This window comes from Apiospora aurea (assembly GCF_038362705.1).
Source record: "Apiospora aurea strain CBS 24483 chromosome Unknown utg000004l_segment0_segment0, whole genome shotgun sequence".
In the NCBI taxonomy this organism is placed as follows: Eukaryota; Fungi; Ascomycota; class Sordariomycetes; order Amphisphaeriales; family Apiosporaceae; genus Apiospora; species Apiospora aurea.
The window spans coordinates 3,153,725-3,171,106 of record NW_027117391.1 but is presented as its reverse complement, the minus strand read 5'-3'; the positions used below and the strand labels follow the sequence as shown (position 1 = coordinate 3,171,106).

Here is a 17,382-nt window from a genome sequence, read left to right as displayed (position 1 = left end):
CCGCAAGCAACAGCGTCCAAAGGGGGAACGATTTGGTGTTTTCTGTCTCTCCTGTCACTTGGTTGCTGGTAGGGTATTTCGCGCCCAGTACATGCTCTTTATACCCGATTTGTTGGCGTTACTGTACATAGGTTTGTAGGACTACATTCAAGACTCATCTGTGAAATGACGGTTGCCATGTTCATTATGCCTTATTGGTCGGTGTGCGTCAGCTACGATACATGTCATTGGGTGTATCAGGCCATGGTCCTGACTTGTTCCTGTATGACCACATCGAATCATGTCGAAGCATATCTCTATTGGCATTATTCTATTACTATGTCCGGGAAGTCTCGGCACCGCCCTTTGCCGTCGAAAATGCTTGTCTCCTAACGCCCTACGCCATCTCGCGGGTTACCCATATGCAAGCTAAAAAGGCCCATCGCTTACACCAAAGTGATCGTCTCCAACATGCTCTCGTCATCCGCCCACATTTTTCCATACATGGCCCCATCGACATACGCCGGGCCCACGACCCGAAACCGAGCGTTGCCGTCTCCCTGCCTCCGCAACACCACGGGCACGTCCGACCCAGCCAACAGCCAGACCTCGTCTCCCACCCGGCAGCTAAGGTGCGCGCGCGCCCACGGCCCGTCCTGGTCGAGCGTCAGGAAGGCGTAGTTGGCGAACAGGTTGACGTGCCGCTGCATCGTCCGGAAGTTGGCCTCGAGCACGGCGGGCGCCCGGCTCACATGCTGCAGGTACTGCGGGACCTCGCCGCCGGGGGGGCTGCTGTCGAGCTTCTGGGGGTCGCTGAGCACGTCGACGAAGGGGCTGTCGCCGAGCGCGGCGACGGCGGCATCGAGGCTCGGGTGCCGCGTCCGGTGCAGCCAGTCGAGCAGGAGCTTGTGGCGCGCGACGCGGTCCCAGCCGAACTCCCAGCTGTGCTCGTCCTTGGTGGGGAAGATGGGGCCGAGCTGCCGGGACCGCGCGGGGCCCCACGGGGTGAAGAGGAGGTATTGCTCCATGGCGGACCATTTGGGGCGGCTGGTGTCGGTGGGGTCTTGCGGGAGGAGAAGGGATTTGTCGAGGGCGGAGACGCTTAGGGATTGGATCCAGTTCTGGCACGCCGTGGCGAAGTCGTCGAAGGCGGCGGAGGACGGGTCGTCGTGCTGGTCCTTCGGCGTGCCGGAGATGCGGGTGCGGATGCGGCCGAGGCGTTGGCCTCGCAGCGCCAGGGACTTTTGCTCGCGGGACCAGGTCACGTAGCTGTGGGAGGACTTGGTGGCAGACCAGTCGGGCGGGTAGAGGGGAGGCGAAGACGCCCGAGGCGTCGACGTCTTCCTCGGACACGACGGGTCGCGACGTGAGCCAGTCGGGGACCCAGGAAGGCAAGCCGGTGGGTGGGTTGGCGGGGAGGGTCGTTGTCAACGGCAATACGTTCCCGTGGACATGAAGAAATGACACGGCGAATGCTTGGAAGACGTCCTCGATAGGCCGGTCGTAGTCGGGCTCCGGTAGGTCGTATCCCCAGTCGCTGGCCATGGCGTACAGGCCGTAGACTTTGTCGTGGCCCCGCGCGCATTGGAGGTAGGGGGAGGCATTGCAGCAGACGCCGCTGGAGACATGGGTTCCTGTTACTTGAACGGGAGAGCCTCAGGTGAGGCCCAGACGGCCAATGTATTTTATCCTCGGTGATGGTCTCGGTCGAAGAGGTAGTAAAACTGGACGCCTTCTCAGATACCACCGCGGTAAGCTTTGCTGCCTTCTCCGGCGCCATCGAAGTGGCGAATGCCTTCTCTGCCGCCTCCGCCGCCGCCGTGTGTTGCCGCACAGAAACGGAGTCCAGGAATGGCCGCATGGGGGTCCGGGAATAGCCGAGGTCGACTCCGCGCGATATGGCTGTGAACGTGCTCCAGCTGAGTTCCGAGCAGCTGGTCATGATTGTCGCGGCACGAGCCATGGCGACTTCTTGGACTGTCCAGACCCTCGTGAACCAAGGGTTCTGACTGAGGTCGTTCAGGCCCGGCTGGACACAGTCCCTTCCGGGGTATACCCCTAAGCCGATGTGTGAGTGAAAGAACGGGCTGTTGTAAGGTATAGGACAGCTTACTGAACAGCAACAGGGTAGCAACCAATATTGCCATTTCGATGCAGATGGAGTCATTCCGGTTGAAGACCTTCTCCGCCTTTGCTGAGACCGACCACAGTCTGATGGCCCTGAACAGCAACTTCATGTTTTTGTCCCCCTGACCGAGCCATATCACGGCCCGCGATGCGCGGCTGTAGATCCGGCCCATCAGCTGGACCTGGCGGTTGCGCTCCTTTGTCCCGGCTTCATCATCGGTTTGGTCGATGCAGACGGCGTCGACCCATAAGGTGCGCGTCCATAAACGACGGCGAAGACGGACCAAGGCCGCGTGGCAGTTGTCGGTGACGGGCAGCCTCTGTCCTCCGGAGCCGGCGACGACGACGACGACGGAAGATGATTTGTTGCTGCCCCCTAACCCTCTCCTCTTTGGGTCTCCCACCCGCGCGTACGAAAGGGCCTCGTACTTGATGATGCGGGCCTCGGACAGCGAGACTTCCCGGAGCCTGACCTCGACGGGCGCCTTGGAGCAGAGCGAGGGGAGGAGCTCGAGGACCCGGATCGAGTCCTCGGAGCTCAGAGACGCGTGCTGGTAGTAGGTAACGACTGACGACGACATGGAGTAAGACGGCGGGAGATACTGCGTACCTCGGGCATGGTGGACCAGAAAATCACATATTTTAGATTGAGTTGGGCGCGAGAAATCAATGGCGACGCAATTCATCCTCTCCCCTCTTTCAATGCATGACAGGCGGCTTGTTTGTTTGTTTCGTTTCTCTCTACCCCGAAGTGGCTGGCTGGCTAGCTGACGTGAGCTAGGATTGGTCGTTCTCTCTCTCCCTTTTTTGCAGTATGCTGTATTGCCGCGGGCGGGCTTACGCAACGCTTCGGCCGGGGTGTGACCGCTCAGCCACTAACATAATCCTTGGCTACATGTAAGTAACACGCGTTTCTTGCCAAGCTCAGCTCCGAGTCCGAAAGCGAACCCTCTTTGGACCTTACGTACAACACGACACACAGCCTTCCCGAAGAACACAAAGAACACCATAAATACGAACGACAGTTTCCCTCTTCAGCAAGTATGAAACAAAAAAGAGCTTGGCCCACGTTCCGTGCTGTCATGTCACACGAGGCTTAGCTCAATCAATTGCCCGTCGGTTTCGGCTAGGTACCCCCCTCAGGTTGCCTGATTGATTGTGGTCGTTCTCTACTACTTAGTCAGATATCCAGAGGCTCAATTGTATTGTATTCCGAGCGCACCCCCAGCCACGACTGCCAACCCGCCTTTTGGCCGACAGCAGCAAGATGCAATACCCACCCTCAATTTTTAGGGACCTGTGCCATATTACATGAAGGAGAAATCCCCCACATCTACGTCTTGGTCAAAACCCATGTCGAACCCAAAGAGGTCATTGATGTCGTTGCCCCGGGGCTGTCCGAGATCGCCCAGACCTTCGATAGGCCCTGGGGTACTAGACACGGGTAGCTGTTCTATCTGATCTCCGATTACGCCGTTTAAGTTGTTCGCTGCGCCGTCGCCGAAACCCTCAATGTCGTTTATTCTCATGTAGTCGGGCGTGGTACTGGGTCCTCCTAGACCACCCAAAGCACCGCCGCTGACAAGCGACTGGGCCGGGGTGTGGCTTCCCTGAGCTTGGCTGGACGCCGGCGAGGCGCGGGCAACAAGCCACGCGTCGAAGGCCATGTCCTGTCCGCGGCTAAGCGCGGTGCGCAGGAGAGTTTGGAACCATTCGGATCCCTGAGATTCCACGAAGAGGCGGTGGCGTCCTAACTCTTCTTCTACGATCCGCGCACCATGTGTTTGCGCATACATGCGGAACTCGGCCATGTCCTGTGACAGGTCAGGATCCATATAAGGGGACGAGGGCGCGGGCTGTCCTGGGAAGCCGATCGCCCAGATGGCGAACCATCTCTCGGACTCCGAGTGGTGCGGCTTCGATTTCTTGGATAGATCGTTGCGCTGCTGATGCGAGATGCCAACCAGCGCGTCCGGGCATCTCCACTGGCATTGCTCGTGGCGGAGGTGGTTCTCGCGCAACGAGTCTGACGCGAAGACGAGTCTGCAGCGCTCGCAATGGGTTTCGGAATAGTGCGATCGGCTCAGGTGTTGCTTCACCCTGGCGATGCTGTTCAGCCTAAGTTTGAAGCAATCCCGGTGACGCCGTGCATCATGTTTCCAAAACGGACAAGCCAAGGGCTCCCGGAATATATCGCACGAGTTTGGTCCAGGATGCTTGGGGCCACGTCTGTCATGCGCGTCGTCTCCCTCATCGTCGCTTTTCCCTTCGTCTCTCCGCTTCCTCTTATTGGGGCTGTTACGTGTTGGACTGGTGGAAAGCACCAGATCGGAGCTTTGCCCATGGGTCGAGCCGGTGTGTTGAGGCGGGCTTTCTTCATCTGATACGTCTCGAGTCTCTCCTGAATATCCCGATCCATGTCTCGACCCCGGCGAAGGCGCAATGGTCATTAGTGTAAAGCCGTTGAAAAGTTGCTGACTGACAGTGTCGATCACTTCCATATCTCGGTGATCCAAGGGCATTGTGTCCAAGGCTGTAGGATGGTCTATTGAGTCCGGTACCGATACCATGTCGGAATCAAGGGAGGTGCTTGGTGAGCAGGCCGCTTCTTCTCCCCTGACTATAAGATTCGAAACGGGTCTGTCCAGAAAATCGATAAAAGACAGCTTGCACTCCTCTACAGACAGCCAATCTTTGCCTAGAGTCTTCATGGAGCTACCGCCATGTATCGCCGCGGTCTCGCTTGGATTTCCATTGCGTATATTGTGTGAAGTTGGGGAATAATTGTCTGGAGGAGAGTGGCAAGCTTCTTTGCTGTGCCCCGTCGGCGTTGGAGCAGTTTTCTTTGCCTCCTCCGAAGGCTCTGTCCAGGGCAGACAGAGCGGCATCCAGGAGTCATAACCTTCATCTACATCCCAGTCATCCTCGCTGTCTTCAATCGAACGTTTGAAGGTATCATGTTTGACGCGTTCAGTGTCCGAATCAGGCTCTGTCGTCGGGCGGCTCCAATCCTCCAGCACAACGACCACCACATTGTCGCTGTTTAACCTTGGAGCTGGCGTGTCTGGCGCAGTTACACCACTCCGATACGTACTCTGAAGAGCTCGAAAAAGGCGTCTGACATGGGTAAATGCAGCCCTGGACTCGGATATGATACTGTCGCTCAGAATGCGATGATATCAATACTGAGCTTTGTTCTCGCCGCAGAATGGGATAGAGCTTCCCCTCTTGCCGAACACATCTGTGTCTTTCGCAAGTCATTGGCTCGCTTAGATTCCTCCTCTTGGAAGATAGCCCCCAACCAATGAAAAGAAAAGACGCCGGTGTGTTCAGCACACGCTCTCAATCATGAAATCGTCTGCAAGCTCCTGACTCTCCCCCAAAACCCCCGGTTGAGGTATCGTCGCCCGTGTTCATCAGCGCGCTGTTGAGTCGGGGCGTTGCCTGGAGGTTTGGAGCTACAACACAGGCCTCCGCATACTCAATCTTACAAGTTGTTCGTGTTGAGCGCATATACATAGTCTGGGATTGAAATGTGAAGATGGAATTTGCACGACCAGCAGACATGGCTTTGCTGTTAATACCAGAAAAAGGTGACGCTATATTAAGTCCCACGAGTATTCACTCCAAGGAACCTCCCCCTTTTGGACCAATACTTTTTGTTCCAAAGGGCCCGCTAGCGCTGTACTCGAAACTTGAGACCTTGCCCCTTTTCCACTTATCTTTTCACTCACTGTGAGCATCATGACCGGCACTTCAGGCAACACTCCAAAGATGGGGAACAAAACAGGGTGGGTGGCCCATGGATCACATACAAGTCTCTAGCTGAGCGTATATAACAGAGCCCTCGCCACGAAGAACGAAAAGAGCCACCAGCTCAAGAAATATCTTGAGAGCTCGTCGACCACCACCGAAAGGCTCTCTTGCTCGGCTGAAGTACAGATCGGGGCTCAGCAGCACCAGGAAGAGAAGATGTCAACACAGCTTGCAGACTGGCAGAAGCAGTGGGAGGCGGCATCCAAGTGATGCGCAGGGTGCCGCACAATTGCCCAGAAACCAGCGAGTTTGTGTTGCAACGAACCGTCTAATCACCCTGCTTTGTTTCGGCTTGAAGAGGCATAAAAGTAGCTTAAGGAATCAAGGTTCATGGTGTAAGATCTACATTGACTTGAGTGCTGTTTCGGGAGCTGGCTTGACGTCAATTCTTAGTGGAAGCCAACTTCGCTGGGTGCATGCGGATGTTAGACGTTGATCGTGGTTTGAGGGTTGGCGAAGAGGTCAGCAATGGTGTGGCAGGTACGTTTTGGCACTTCGGGAGCGTGCGGATGGGTGTGCTGCATGTAGGGCCTTGTTGAAGTGGAAACGGTAAAAAGCCGCATGTCCTGGATGGTTACTATGGTGTCATCTCTCTTCAGCTGTCCCGAGGAGTTCCCGGGGAGAGAGGACATCTTTCCGTTTCATCCCTTTGACTGCCGACAGCAGTTATACGAGTGGAGACACCGTTTGGAGCCAATCAAACTACCTAACGTACTATCAACGAGTCTATCCCAATCAGACATACATTTGGGATTGAAGGGTGTGTGCTATTTGGGAGTGGGTCTCGTAAGCCACAACAACGTCAGCCATCATCAACTTCATGATGGCTTTCGGCGCATCTAGCAACCCGGTTGCCAAACACATCATAGGGGAAAAACAGAGAGCGGCCGAAGATTTTTGGTATGTATACGAGCCAGTGAAATGACAACCTCTGCACTCATAAATAGCTCGGGGGTCCCGAGTTAATTGATGACCCCTCTACCCCTTCCGCCTGCCCTCTAACACCTTCTGCTCTCCCATTGACCACCAACCACCGCTAAGATGTTATTCGCATCCGCCCCAAAAAGGGCACTCACCATCCTAATAACAGGCTGCACCCCCGGCGGCATCGGCGCCGCCCTCGCCACCACCCTCCACGACGCGGGCCACCACGTCTTCGCCACAGCCCGGGACGCGGCCAAGCTGAAGCCGCTAGCGGACAAGGGGATCATGACGCTCCCGCTCGACATTTCCTCATCGGACTCCATCGCGTCGGCCGTCGCCCTGGTCTCGGCCGCGGCGGCCACCGGCCTCGATATCCTCGTCAACAACGCGGCGGTGTCGTACTCCATGCCCGTGGCCGACATCTCGCTGGACGCGGCGCGGAAGCTGTTCGACACCAATGTCTGGGGCCAGGTCGCTGTGACGCAGGCGTTTCTGCCGCTGTTACTGCTCCGGGCTTCTTCGTCGTCTTCTGATAGCAGTAACGCTCCACGAGCTTGGTGCCTCGGCGGACTGTGTGGCGGCGGCCAGCAGCAGCGGCAGCAGCCGATGATTGTGAACCACACGTCGGTGGGCTCCGTCATGGCCATGCCATTCCAGAGCGTCTACAACTCGTCCAAGGCCGCCTTTGCCATGCTGTCGCAGGCGCTGCGCATGGAGGTGGCGCCCTTCGGCATCCGCGTTGTCGAGCTCAAGACGGGCGGGGTCCGGACCAACATCATCGCCAACAACAACGTGAACAAAGGGAGCGCCGGCGGCGACGGCGGTAAAGGGTCCGAAGCTACAGCGACAACTTCGTCCCCGGGGACGTCGTCACCGCCCACGTGGGCAGGTGCCCTGCCCGCCGGTTCCATCTACGCGCCGGCGCGCAGCGTCGTCGAGTACGCCATGAGCCAAGAGGGGCTGGCGGACCGGGGCATCACGGCCGAGCAGTGGGCGCGCGAGGTGGCCGCGCTGCTGCTGAGCGGCAGCCCCCGCAGGTCATCTGGAAGGGGGAGAGCGCGACGTTGGCCTGGATGGGGACGTTGCTGCCCGCGTGGCTGTTCGAGGGGTTCCTGAAGAAGCTGACCAAGCTGGACGAGGTGGAGAGGATCATCAGGGAGGGTCGACAGGGAAGGGCGGCAGATGCGCCTGCTGCCGATAATTAACTTATGTAAATTTACTGTATATAGTCTTGTTGTCTTTAGAATGATTTGCTAAATCGCAACCACCCGTTATCGTCCTCACAAAGCCTTGCCGTCATGCCCTTCGAGCGCTCTTCCAGATCCTTTTCCGTTTCCAAGCTCCCCGCCTTCCCCTCTTCCTCCCACCCGTCCAGCCCGTGCAGCAGCAACGCCATGACCGACGACTTGAGCAGCGGCTGGCCCCGGGTGATGAAGATGGTCGCCGTCACCAGCACCGCCGCCGCGACGACCTCGATCAGCGCCAGCAGGACCCACGGCCAGCGCGCATGGATGTACGTCTCGGCCCGGAGCGCGGCGCCCTCGAGCATGGTCAGGTCGTCGTTGTCGCCCGCGGGCGTCTTGCTCCGCATCTGCGCCGAGACCCCCTCGGCGATGCGGCCCGTCAGGGTCGCGTGGTCCGTGAGGTTCATGTAGTAGCCCATGGGCAGCAGCGTGCCGAGGCTGCCGCCCGACTCGACGCGCGTCGCGTTGTCGAACAGGCCGAACCGGTTGTCCAGCGCGCTCTTGAGGAACGCGTACAGCCGGCTGAACTGGTACTGGCCCACGGTGTACTCGCGGCCCGTCGTGGCGCCGTCGCCCGTGCGGTACGTGACGAAGCTCTCGTCGTACAGGCCGCCGGGGCCGGCGCCCCGGTCGCTCGCGGGGACCGTCGTGTTCCGCAGGGGCATCAGAGGCGCCGAGACGACGCGGCCGGGCGTGAGGCGGCCTGAGTCGACGGTGGCGCCGTGGTGGGTGTGTTCGCAGAGGGACCACTCGGACTGCAGCATTTCCGTTGGGGGTGGCGTCTTGCCATCGACGGGACTATCATTGCCGTCCAGCATCTTGACGGAGGTCATGGACAATGTTTGGTGCCCAAACTTGTCCGTATGAATGGTGCTCTTCGCCTGGTACCACGTCCAGTCGGCCGGGTAAGCCTGCATCTTCCCATCCGGCCCGGGCTTCGCTGCCAGGTTCCACTTCATGTCGACCAGGTGCTCAGAACGGTTGCGGCCGTGGTAGTCGTACGTGCACGTCAGGTTCCGCGTCGGGGCTTTATCGTTGCTCGAGGTGGCGTTGCATGCGGGGGCGGCAGCTTCGGTCAGGTTGCGGTAGGACCTGCACACGCCGAGCGTCGAGAAGTCTGGCCACGAACAGGACGTGGCCGGTGGCGGACAAGAGTAAGACGGTTCCGGTATTGAGCCGAAAATGGCGTTCAAAAGGCTAGATTGGAGGAGCAGCGTGTCTCCGTTGAAGTATTCGAGGTAGAAGTCTTGATACAGTTGTTTGGTCAGCCTGGGGACCACTAAGCGTTTAGGGTGATTTGGGTGACATACTTGATGCATCGGACTCGGGATACTTGTTTCGAAAGGCCTTGGAGGTGTACTGCTCAGCCACTCCCAGTTTTGATGTAACGTTCTCTAGCTTCGTGATTCGACTAGGGAACTGGAGAATCTGTTGCGCGGTAGGGTCGATGGCCACGCTGGCAGTAGTGACGACCGCGAAAAAGAAGGCCAGAACGGCGCCGAGCCGTAGGTTACCCATGAGATATAATGACCCGAGCGGGCCGCGAGTGGCGCTGTCGAAGATTTGCAGATCGCTCAGGGGCCGCGGCCGGTCGTGGAAGTGCTTCCACTTGAGCTGGCTGAGGCAGGCGCTCACCGCCAGCAACATCGACGTCTTGCTGACCATGACGAGGATGGAGATGATGGTGTTGGGCTGGATGAAGAAGTTCCACTGCGACAGGGCCCGGCCATCGAACAGGGCCAGGACAACGACCAGCGCTACCATGGCCGCGATGCTGCCGGCCACCGACGCGATCTCGGCCCACCACCAGGAGCGGGAGGCTCCCGTCCGCGGCCCATTTCCATTGTGTGGGGGATAGAAGAGGCTTTCTGGCTGGACTTCGGTTGTCGTGGTTCGAAAGCGGGGTTGTGACCCGTTTTGGCTCCTGGGTACGTCGTACGCGTGTAGGTACTCGTCGTATTCTCCTCCTAATGGCGAGACGCCTCCGGTCGAGGTTCTCGAGCCGCTCGGCTTTAATTCGAAATTTCTTTTTGGCGTCATTCTGTATAGCCAGATACTCGTCCAGATTACTGAATCAAAATGGGCTGTTCCGGTTGGGACGACAAGAGCTACTCATCCGAGTAGTCGTCAACTCGGGTGGCGGACTTCGATCAACTTGAAAAAGCAGGCCACCGAAAGCTCTTACATATGGAGCATTAAAGATATGGGAAGAGAGAAAATGCTGTGTTAAAACCACACCATTTGTAAGTGTGTGCAACGCTAAATAGTGAACTAATATAGAAAACAGGACCATAACAACCAATCGTGGCGGCCCCTCTGCAGCTGACCCGCTGACTGCATACATAGAGGTTTCATTCTACTTCGTGACCCACCGCCCCGATCCAATTCGCCGTATCGCGGCAAATGGGCAGGGCGATACTGACGATCTAGGTGTTTTATCAAGTACGTGCGTGTGGCCCCTGTCCGCCCTTGTGCTGCTTACTCTTGCGCTAGAGGCCTAATTAGCCCCGACGCTGCGGCAAGGGTTCACCGCCAATGGGCTCCCGGCGTTTGTTCCGATGTTGCTTATAGTTACGGCGGTGGGATCTTACGTGATTAATTAGTACGTTTAGAGGTCCAATCGATCTGTAACGTTCGCTGGTAGCTGAGATCCGGGGGCGAGTGTGAGTGGGCACCAGTTCTATACCCTGAACCCCCGAATGTGTTGGTATCTCAAAGATCCAGTAGTGGGCTAGCCCCGATTCAAAAAAAAAAAAAAAAAAAAAAAAAAAAAAAAAAAAACAATACTAGCGATTAGATTGGGCAAACTACTGTGGCCCGCTCACTGTTGCCTGATTGCTGCTCCAGACAAAAGAGAGAAAAGGAAACGGGAAGAATGAAGGAAACGATTCGAGACTGAAGTGCTGACACACCCAGACTCTTCTAGGCTCTTTTACCGCTGAAATCTGGAAGTGGGTGAGACTTGTCCGCAACAAAATGTATTACCGCTGTGTAAATCATATTATCCACATTCTGTATATAGTCGTAGGGCAAAGACTTAACCACCCGGCCGCAGGATATCCACCCGCTCGCCGTCGAGGATCCTCCACCCGCACCCGCCCGACTGGCAGCCCTCGCCGCAGTGCGCCTTGGTGTTGCCGCAGTAGCCCGCGGCGCTGTAGCAGTCGCCCGCCGGCCACGACCCGCACGTGGTGTGCTTGTGCGCGAGGCCGCACGTCCCGTCCGCCGTCTCGCCCCCGTCACGCAGTCGCCCGACTGGCACCCGCTGCTGCAGTAGTCGGCCGTGCTGCCGCACCAGCCCGAACTGGTTTCATGGGAAAACACGAGGGTTAGCAACGTTATGGCTTGGGAATAATGTGGTGGAGGGGGTGCTTACCCGGAACAACAGTTGCCGGTTGGCCAGTCTCCACAGACCGTGTTTCCATTCTTCTTGCCACAGGTCCCCTCGGTGGTCTTTACTGGGGTCAAACCGCTGTAGCAAACGAAAAGTCAGCTGCAAGGTCCGATAGTCAAAGGCTGGATGGGAGAAGATCTAATCACCTTCCAGCGACATAACGCCGTCCCCGTTGGTGCATACGCCGGGCTTGCTGGGCCCGCTGAAGCCACAGAGCAGGTCGTTGCAGTTGGGGGACGCGAGCGTGTAGCCGCGCCCGTACAGCGCGACGCCGAAGTTGATCTTGGACGCGTCCAGCTCGTCGAACCAGAGCGGCAGGGTGTCGGTCGCAATGTCGCGGATGTCGGCCTGGCCGCGCACGACGGAGCCGAGGGTTTTGACGTCTTGGTGCCAATAGCCGTGGAGGTCTGTTTAATCCGGGTTTAGTATTGGTTGATTTAATCCAACATCAAAGCGGTAAAGCAATTCCAGAGTCGCCACGGGGACATTGCCTCCGGATCAAGAAGCAAGCACTCACCATAGGCCATGAACCCGAAAAAGTCTACCGAGCTCTCCATCGCTTTGGCATCAAAGTATCGCAGATACCAATAATCCGGCGCCAGCGTCAGGCTCAAACCGAACTGGCCGGCGAACGAGGCGTGCATCTCCTTGACGAGATGCACCAGATTTTGCTTGTCGGCGGGGGTCGCCGCCACGGAGCGTATCGACGGGGTACTCCCAGTCCAGATCGACGCCCTGGAAGCCGTACTTGGCCATGAAGGTCTTGAGCGAGTTGATGAAGGCCGCGCGGCTGCTGGCGCTCGAGACCAGCTTGCTCCTATGGGGTCGAGGGTCAGTATCGGATAAATTGTTTGCCAGCATTTCCCAGTGGCTTACCATGTTCCGTGTGTGGCTTTGTTCGGGTCGCTAAAGTCGAAGCCTCCTACAGCTATTCATCTACGGAGCGATTACCATTGTCAGCAGGTTCTCTCATAAACATCCCACGGTGTAAGAAGTGTACTCACGTCTCCAGCCCGCGGCTCTTTAGCGCAGTGAACTGCTCATAGAGTTCGACATCCCCGGAATGCGCCGGCACCACCCCGAAGCTGTTCGGGTCGATGGACGCGAAGGCGTAGTAGAGGTGCGTATACCCTTTGCTGGCAATATCGGCCGGGAAGATCTTGTTGCACAGGCGTTCGCGAGTGTTGGAACCCTGGTAGTATCCTATCGTGCGGCCGTTGGTGGTGCCGCTGCCGGTGCCGCAGGTCTTGCCCGACTTGACTACCCACGAGCCGGAGTCCTTTTGACACGGTAGAGTGTTGCCCTGCGGGTCGGCGTTGCCGCAGTATGTCTCGGTGGTCTAGTTGTTTATCATTATCTTGAACTGGGTTTGCTTCTCATGGGACTGGTACTCACACCACACCATCCCATGGCCGAACAGCACAGGTTCATGCCGCACTTCTCTTTGCCACCTTTGCTGTACATACCGCACATGGCAGTCGCATCGCAGCCGCTTGTACACTTCAAATCGTTAGTTCCTTGAACAATAGGGTGTATGGAGTGTGGATTAAGTGAAGACGTAAAGTGCAGTAGGACACAATATGGACTCGTTGACATACATTCCCCTTCCCACAAAAAAGCCGGGCCATAGCCGCACGTCCCTCTAGTACTACAGCAACTTTGTAGAGTGTTAGCGGCGATTGGACTATTGATACACAAGCCTGTGCATACCTTTTATCGGCGCAAGTTCCATCTGCCAAGCATAGTGTGGCATCTCGACGTGCGAGGTCCGGATGGTAATCACCCTGAACTATCTCTACCGGGTGTGGCGAGAGTAGCTGGGGGTTTTGATGGGCTGGGGTGTTTCGAGGAGGGGCATCAGAACTCAAGTTGAAACTAAATGCTTGCCGCGCATCGTTTGTAGGAATGATGTCGTCGATGGGAGTACCTCCGTCTCTGATGGCAAAGTCCGTGGGACTGGCCTTCGCCGTGACGAGAGCGACGGCGAAAAGGAGAAAAAGAGGGGACATCATAGAATGCCTTGGAAAAGCCATCGTCCGCTTGACTTGTCTCACGCCCATTGCTCTTTCAGTTTAGATGGGTATAGGCTGCCAGAAACGGAACTGGAAGGGGTTGATAGCATTGCGAGATGTCTTTCTTTTAAATGATTTCAGGTCAAACGGGTGTTCCAAGTTCCAGCAGTAGAGGCCTATTAAATCGCATTGATCTCACAAATGTCTCCGCTTGCCTAGGTCCTCTCTATCTTTCATTCTCTACGAGCCTCATTGAAGTGAGATGAAGGGAGTCATGAGACGAACATATTTTCTACCCTGGTAAGTTGGGACTATACATTTCGGCATGCGCCCGAACTAGCTAGCGCCAGTCCCTATGCATGTCAGGATTGTGGATGGGCTGGGGTGAAGCTTTTCATGGATAAGCACTATCGATCTCCCAATGTGGATATTGGCTGCTTCTTGTCTGCAATTCTCGTGTAGAGACTTCGGTTACGCTCTATCCAGACCCTGTGGTTTAACGGTGCGGTACTCGGTCCGCATCTGTTATTCGTGGTCAGAGAGGAGTCTGGCGCCGCGGCTTTCGTATATAATTGCCAGGCCGGGGTCGAGTATGGACATAACAATGAATACAGTCATCCTCCGCTAAGCAGGCCAGACCTGCCCATGTGATGCTGCAGCCTAGTCCCTTCGGCCAATTCCATCTACAAATGTGGCCGAGATGTGCGTTTTGATCCTCCACACTCTTGAAAGGTGGTGTTAAAGATGCTCATATCTCTACACCACTATCATCCTTCCTTGGGAGCTATTGAAGTTTGACGACAAGAAAGGGGTGTCCAGCTGTTGAGTCGCACCTACCTATCATGGCTTTCACCCGGGACTAAGCGTTGGCCGACCTCAGAGACATGGATGGGGTGGACAAGTGACTGAGTCTAGGCCTCTGGGAATGTTCAATTCGTGCTACCCCATCTCGGTGCTCACGGGGGTGTTTGGTCTATAAAGGCTGTTGCTGTCTAGGGACCCCCCAAAGATAAGACAGTCTGTTGCAGCAACCCCCGCCAGTATCACTTTTACACAGATCTCCCTCGTCACTCAGTCTCCAAGCCAAAATGACACCCGACAAGATTTTGGGCTATTCATTACTATGGTGTAAGTAATTGGTTCTATGGGGGGCCAGTGGGTGGAAGAACTGGTTCTATCAGTCATGGAACTCCTTAGTCTAGACACACTGCTAACTCCTGCCCCCAAGACGACGGCTTCCGCACCACCGAGGAGGCCGCTTACCACAAGTGGAACTCGATTGTGAACCAGACAAAGTACAACAACGAGCAGCAGCGGTATGACTCCGAGTGGGACGTGACGCACATCCACTCCAACTTCGGCGGCCCGGCGCCGCACGTGGGCGACACCATGTACATCACGCCGCAGCTGCACGACGGCGAGTGGCGGTCGGCGCGCATCGAGGGCAAGGAGGCGTACTCGTGCCCCGAGGGCAAGTCGCTGATCCTGCAGGCCAACCTCACGGTCGGGGGCGCGCCGTCGGACCGGCAGGCCGGCATCTGGCCCGCCTTCTGGGCGTTCGGCGACAGCCAGCGGCACGGGACCGAGTGGCCCATGTGTGGCGAGTGGGACATCTTCGAAACGTCCGACGGGCACGACTGGACCCTCGGCTCGCTGCACTGGGGCGAGAAGAACCCGGACGGCGCGGTCGGGCGCATCAGTCTTCCCACGGGGAGCGCAGACGACGTCAATTCCAAGTACGGCAACAGATACGACCATACCCAGCCGCATACGTGGTCGATTAAAGTCGACCGCACCAAGGGTAGCTGGAAAGACGAAACGTTAACGTGTGAGTTAACTCTCGTCGTCGTAACTGCCCGTTCTTAAGTGGGCGTAACACAATAACGTGACCTGGCTAACTTGCGGTAGGGTCCATGGACGGCAAGCAGTTCTACCAGGTCCAGGGTAGCGATGTCAACAACGAGGAACAATGGGGTGTGCTCGCGCACGAACCGTACTTCCCTGTCCTCAACGTGGCTGTCGGGGGAACCTTTCCCAAAGGCGGCCAACCGAATGGGCAAACCGCGACAGGCACGGATACGGGGATGACGGGTCAGTATGTGGCGTTTTATATCTCTGATTAGTTGCAGAACCCTCCATCTTAGTATCGCTATCGTTTACTAAGAGTACGTGACGTATCATTCCTGGCTTCTGTTAATGTTTGAAAAGTACGTGCCCTCCACTTGACATGATAGCCTGTGCTGCCCAGCCCATCTCAAAATCCACTGTGTCCATCCCAAAGAAAGCTCTGTGTTCTCAAAATTTGGAACCTAGATTTCCATGTCGGGGAACGTTTCACATCCTCTATCGTTCAGGTCGCTTGAAATACTAGAAACCCGAGGAGAAAGACGCCTCAAAATTTGGCAGTGTTAGTCAATCGCATCAATGGCCCAATCATACATAGCTCCAAGCTCTGGAGGGCAGTGTGCTGCCGAATTGTGCATTCATTCTAGTGTTGACTGCCTGAAATGATGCTATTGGCTCTTTGACAGTGGCTGTGTCACCGGTATCGGTAAGGCTTGATACCAAGTTGGCTGGACACCGTCACAGGACCAGGCTTGCTTTCAATAGGCACAAAAGAGCCTCTCACCAAGTCAACTAACTTTGGATGGTGCTTCCTCCACGTCGTCGCCTCCAGCTCCATCGCGCTTCCTCACTTTGAAGCCACCCTTTTTCCGCCCGACAGTGGATGTAACGGGCCGCGTGACGTTAACCACCCTGTCGGTACCATACAAAGCCGTCAACCCGGTGGACATGTATGTGGGTTTTGAACGTGTGTTTCCCTCCTTCGTCCCTCGCGGCTCCGAGTTTATGGAGTGGCGGCATCGCCAGTGGTCCAGATTCTCGGCCGTGTGGTTCCTTGTGCTCACGGAGGACCACTGGGTGGAGGAGAAATCCGGCAAGCTGGAGCAGCAGCAGACGTTGGGGGAGGAGAGTCAGGCACGGACCCTCTTCTGCCACGCTTTCCCCTGGCAGCCCGAGTATGGCGGCACACCGGAACAGGAAGCGGCTTCGGCGGCCGACCCACTGGCGAGGGAGTCGTGGCATCAGTACATGGCGCAGATGATGCCGCCGGCTACGGCCTGGGTGCAGGAGCGCTGGGACATTCCGACTGTTCCGCGTTACTATCCTCCTGAGCCCGAGATGAGTCCAGAAGATGCTGAGGAGTGGGAACGGGAGAAAAGACTCATGAGAGAATACCTCGTAGCGAATGGCCTCGTACCCAGTGAAAGGTGGCAGTGAAGCTATGGACTAAACGGTGGAGTCGGTCCTCTGCATCTCGTGGGCAAGACGTAGGTACGCCCCTGACACCTGCGCCTGCCTACCTACGGCATCCGACTTGGTCGCCAATGCCTGTCAGGTGAATGGCGGTGAGGCTATTCTGGCATTCACTCATTTGAGCGAAGAATGCAACAGAGTTCGAGTTTATTTACATGCTAGTTTAGTGATTAGTCAAGTACTAAGCACCTCATGAAGCCACTCTCGATGCTATATGCGCAACCCCTTGTCCCAGGTTGCTGGTATGCTAATGTCAATGTTCCGCGCAATGTTTGGCGCATGTTGGCACACGCCACAAGCATAGTTGAACCAATCCAGCTTTGAGTTCGATTGTTACCTTATGCTGATATGTTCCGATAAGCACTCTAGCTAGAACGAGAACCGGCGAGGCTATGTGGACGAGACGACTTAATGATGCGCAGGCGAAGCGGCACAGGCTGGAATGTGTGCCTGGACTACTCACCACTTACGTAGTAGTGACACGAAGGCAATGGGCAATATCCAAAACTTGGCTCCTGGTTGGACGCGGGTAGTGGTCTAAACATGCATCTCACATAAGGAAAGGGAA

The 17,382-nt window shown here is 56.6% G+C and overlaps 8 protein-coding genes across 8 annotated transcripts; 4 read left to right on the top strand and 4 right to left on the bottom strand.

Moving 5' to 3' along the window:
* Positions 1–425: 425 nt before the first annotated feature.
* PG986_005771 (uncharacterized protein) lies at positions 426–2,687 on the bottom strand (the record flags this gene model as incomplete). The annotated part of the gene is made up of 4 exons (XM_066841993.1): positions 426–1,220; positions 1,273–1,597; positions 1,653–2,066; positions 2,521–2,687. The coding sequence occupies 4 exons, from the start codon at positions 2,685–2,687 to the stop codon at positions 426–428; spliced, it is 1,701 nt and encodes a 566-aa protein (XP_066701855.1).
* A 726-nt stretch (positions 2,688–3,413) lies between these two features.
* Positions 3,414–4,628, bottom strand: PG986_005770 (uncharacterized protein; the record flags this gene model as incomplete). The annotated part of the gene is made up of 1 exon (XM_066841992.1): positions 3,414–4,628. One exon carries the CDS (start codon positions 4,626–4,628, stop codon positions 3,414–3,416), a length of 1,215 nt encoding a protein of 404 aa, XP_066701854.1.
* A 1,222-nt stretch (positions 4,629–5,850) lies between these two features.
* On the top strand, positions 5,851–6,132 carry PG986_005769 (uncharacterized protein; the record flags this gene model as incomplete). Its single annotated transcript, XM_066841991.1, has 2 exons — positions 5,851–5,897; positions 5,949–6,132. The coding sequence occupies 2 exons, from the start codon at positions 5,851–5,853 to the stop codon at positions 6,130–6,132; spliced, it is 231 nt and encodes a 76-aa protein (XP_066701853.1).
* Positions 6,133–6,963: 831 nt separating this feature from the next.
* PG986_005768 (NAD(P)-binding protein) lies at positions 6,964–7,962 on the top strand (the record flags this gene model as incomplete). Its single annotated transcript, XM_066841990.1, has 1 exon — positions 6,964–7,962. The coding sequence occupies one exon, from the start codon at positions 6,964–6,966 to the stop codon at positions 7,960–7,962; it is 999 nt and encodes a 332-aa protein (XP_066701852.1).
* Positions 7,963–8,086: 124 nt separating this feature from the next.
* On the bottom strand, positions 8,087–10,130 carry PG986_005767 (uncharacterized protein; the record flags this gene model as incomplete). Its single annotated transcript, XM_066841989.1, has 2 exons — positions 8,087–9,336; positions 9,401–10,130. The coding sequence occupies 2 exons, from the start codon at positions 10,128–10,130 to the stop codon at positions 8,087–8,089; spliced, it is 1,980 nt and encodes a 659-aa protein (XP_066701851.1).
* A 997-nt stretch (positions 10,131–11,127) lies between these two features.
* On the bottom strand, positions 11,128–12,957 carry PG986_005766 (uncharacterized protein; the record flags this gene model as incomplete). The annotated part of the gene is made up of 7 exons (XM_066841988.1): positions 11,128–11,394; positions 11,467–11,562; positions 11,668–11,891; positions 12,002–12,131; positions 12,193–12,301; positions 12,489–12,823; positions 12,880–12,957. 7 exons carry the CDS (start codon positions 12,955–12,957, stop codon positions 11,128–11,130), a joined length of 1,239 nt encoding a protein of 412 aa, XP_066701850.1.
* A 1,662-nt stretch (positions 12,958–14,619) lies between these two features.
* PG986_005765 (glycoside hydrolase family 16 protein) lies at positions 14,620–15,619 on the top strand (the record flags this gene model as incomplete). Its single annotated transcript, XM_066841987.1, has 3 exons — positions 14,620–14,624; positions 14,699–15,324; positions 15,405–15,619. 3 exons carry the CDS (start codon positions 14,620–14,622, stop codon positions 15,617–15,619), a joined length of 846 nt encoding a protein of 281 aa, XP_066701849.1.
* A 670-nt stretch (positions 15,620–16,289) lies between these two features.
* Positions 16,290–16,778, top strand: PG986_005764 (uncharacterized protein; the record flags this gene model as incomplete). The annotated part of the gene is made up of 1 exon (XM_066841986.1): positions 16,290–16,778. One exon carries the CDS (start codon positions 16,290–16,292, stop codon positions 16,776–16,778), a length of 489 nt encoding a protein of 162 aa, XP_066701848.1.
* Positions 16,779–17,382: the final 604 nt, after the last annotated feature.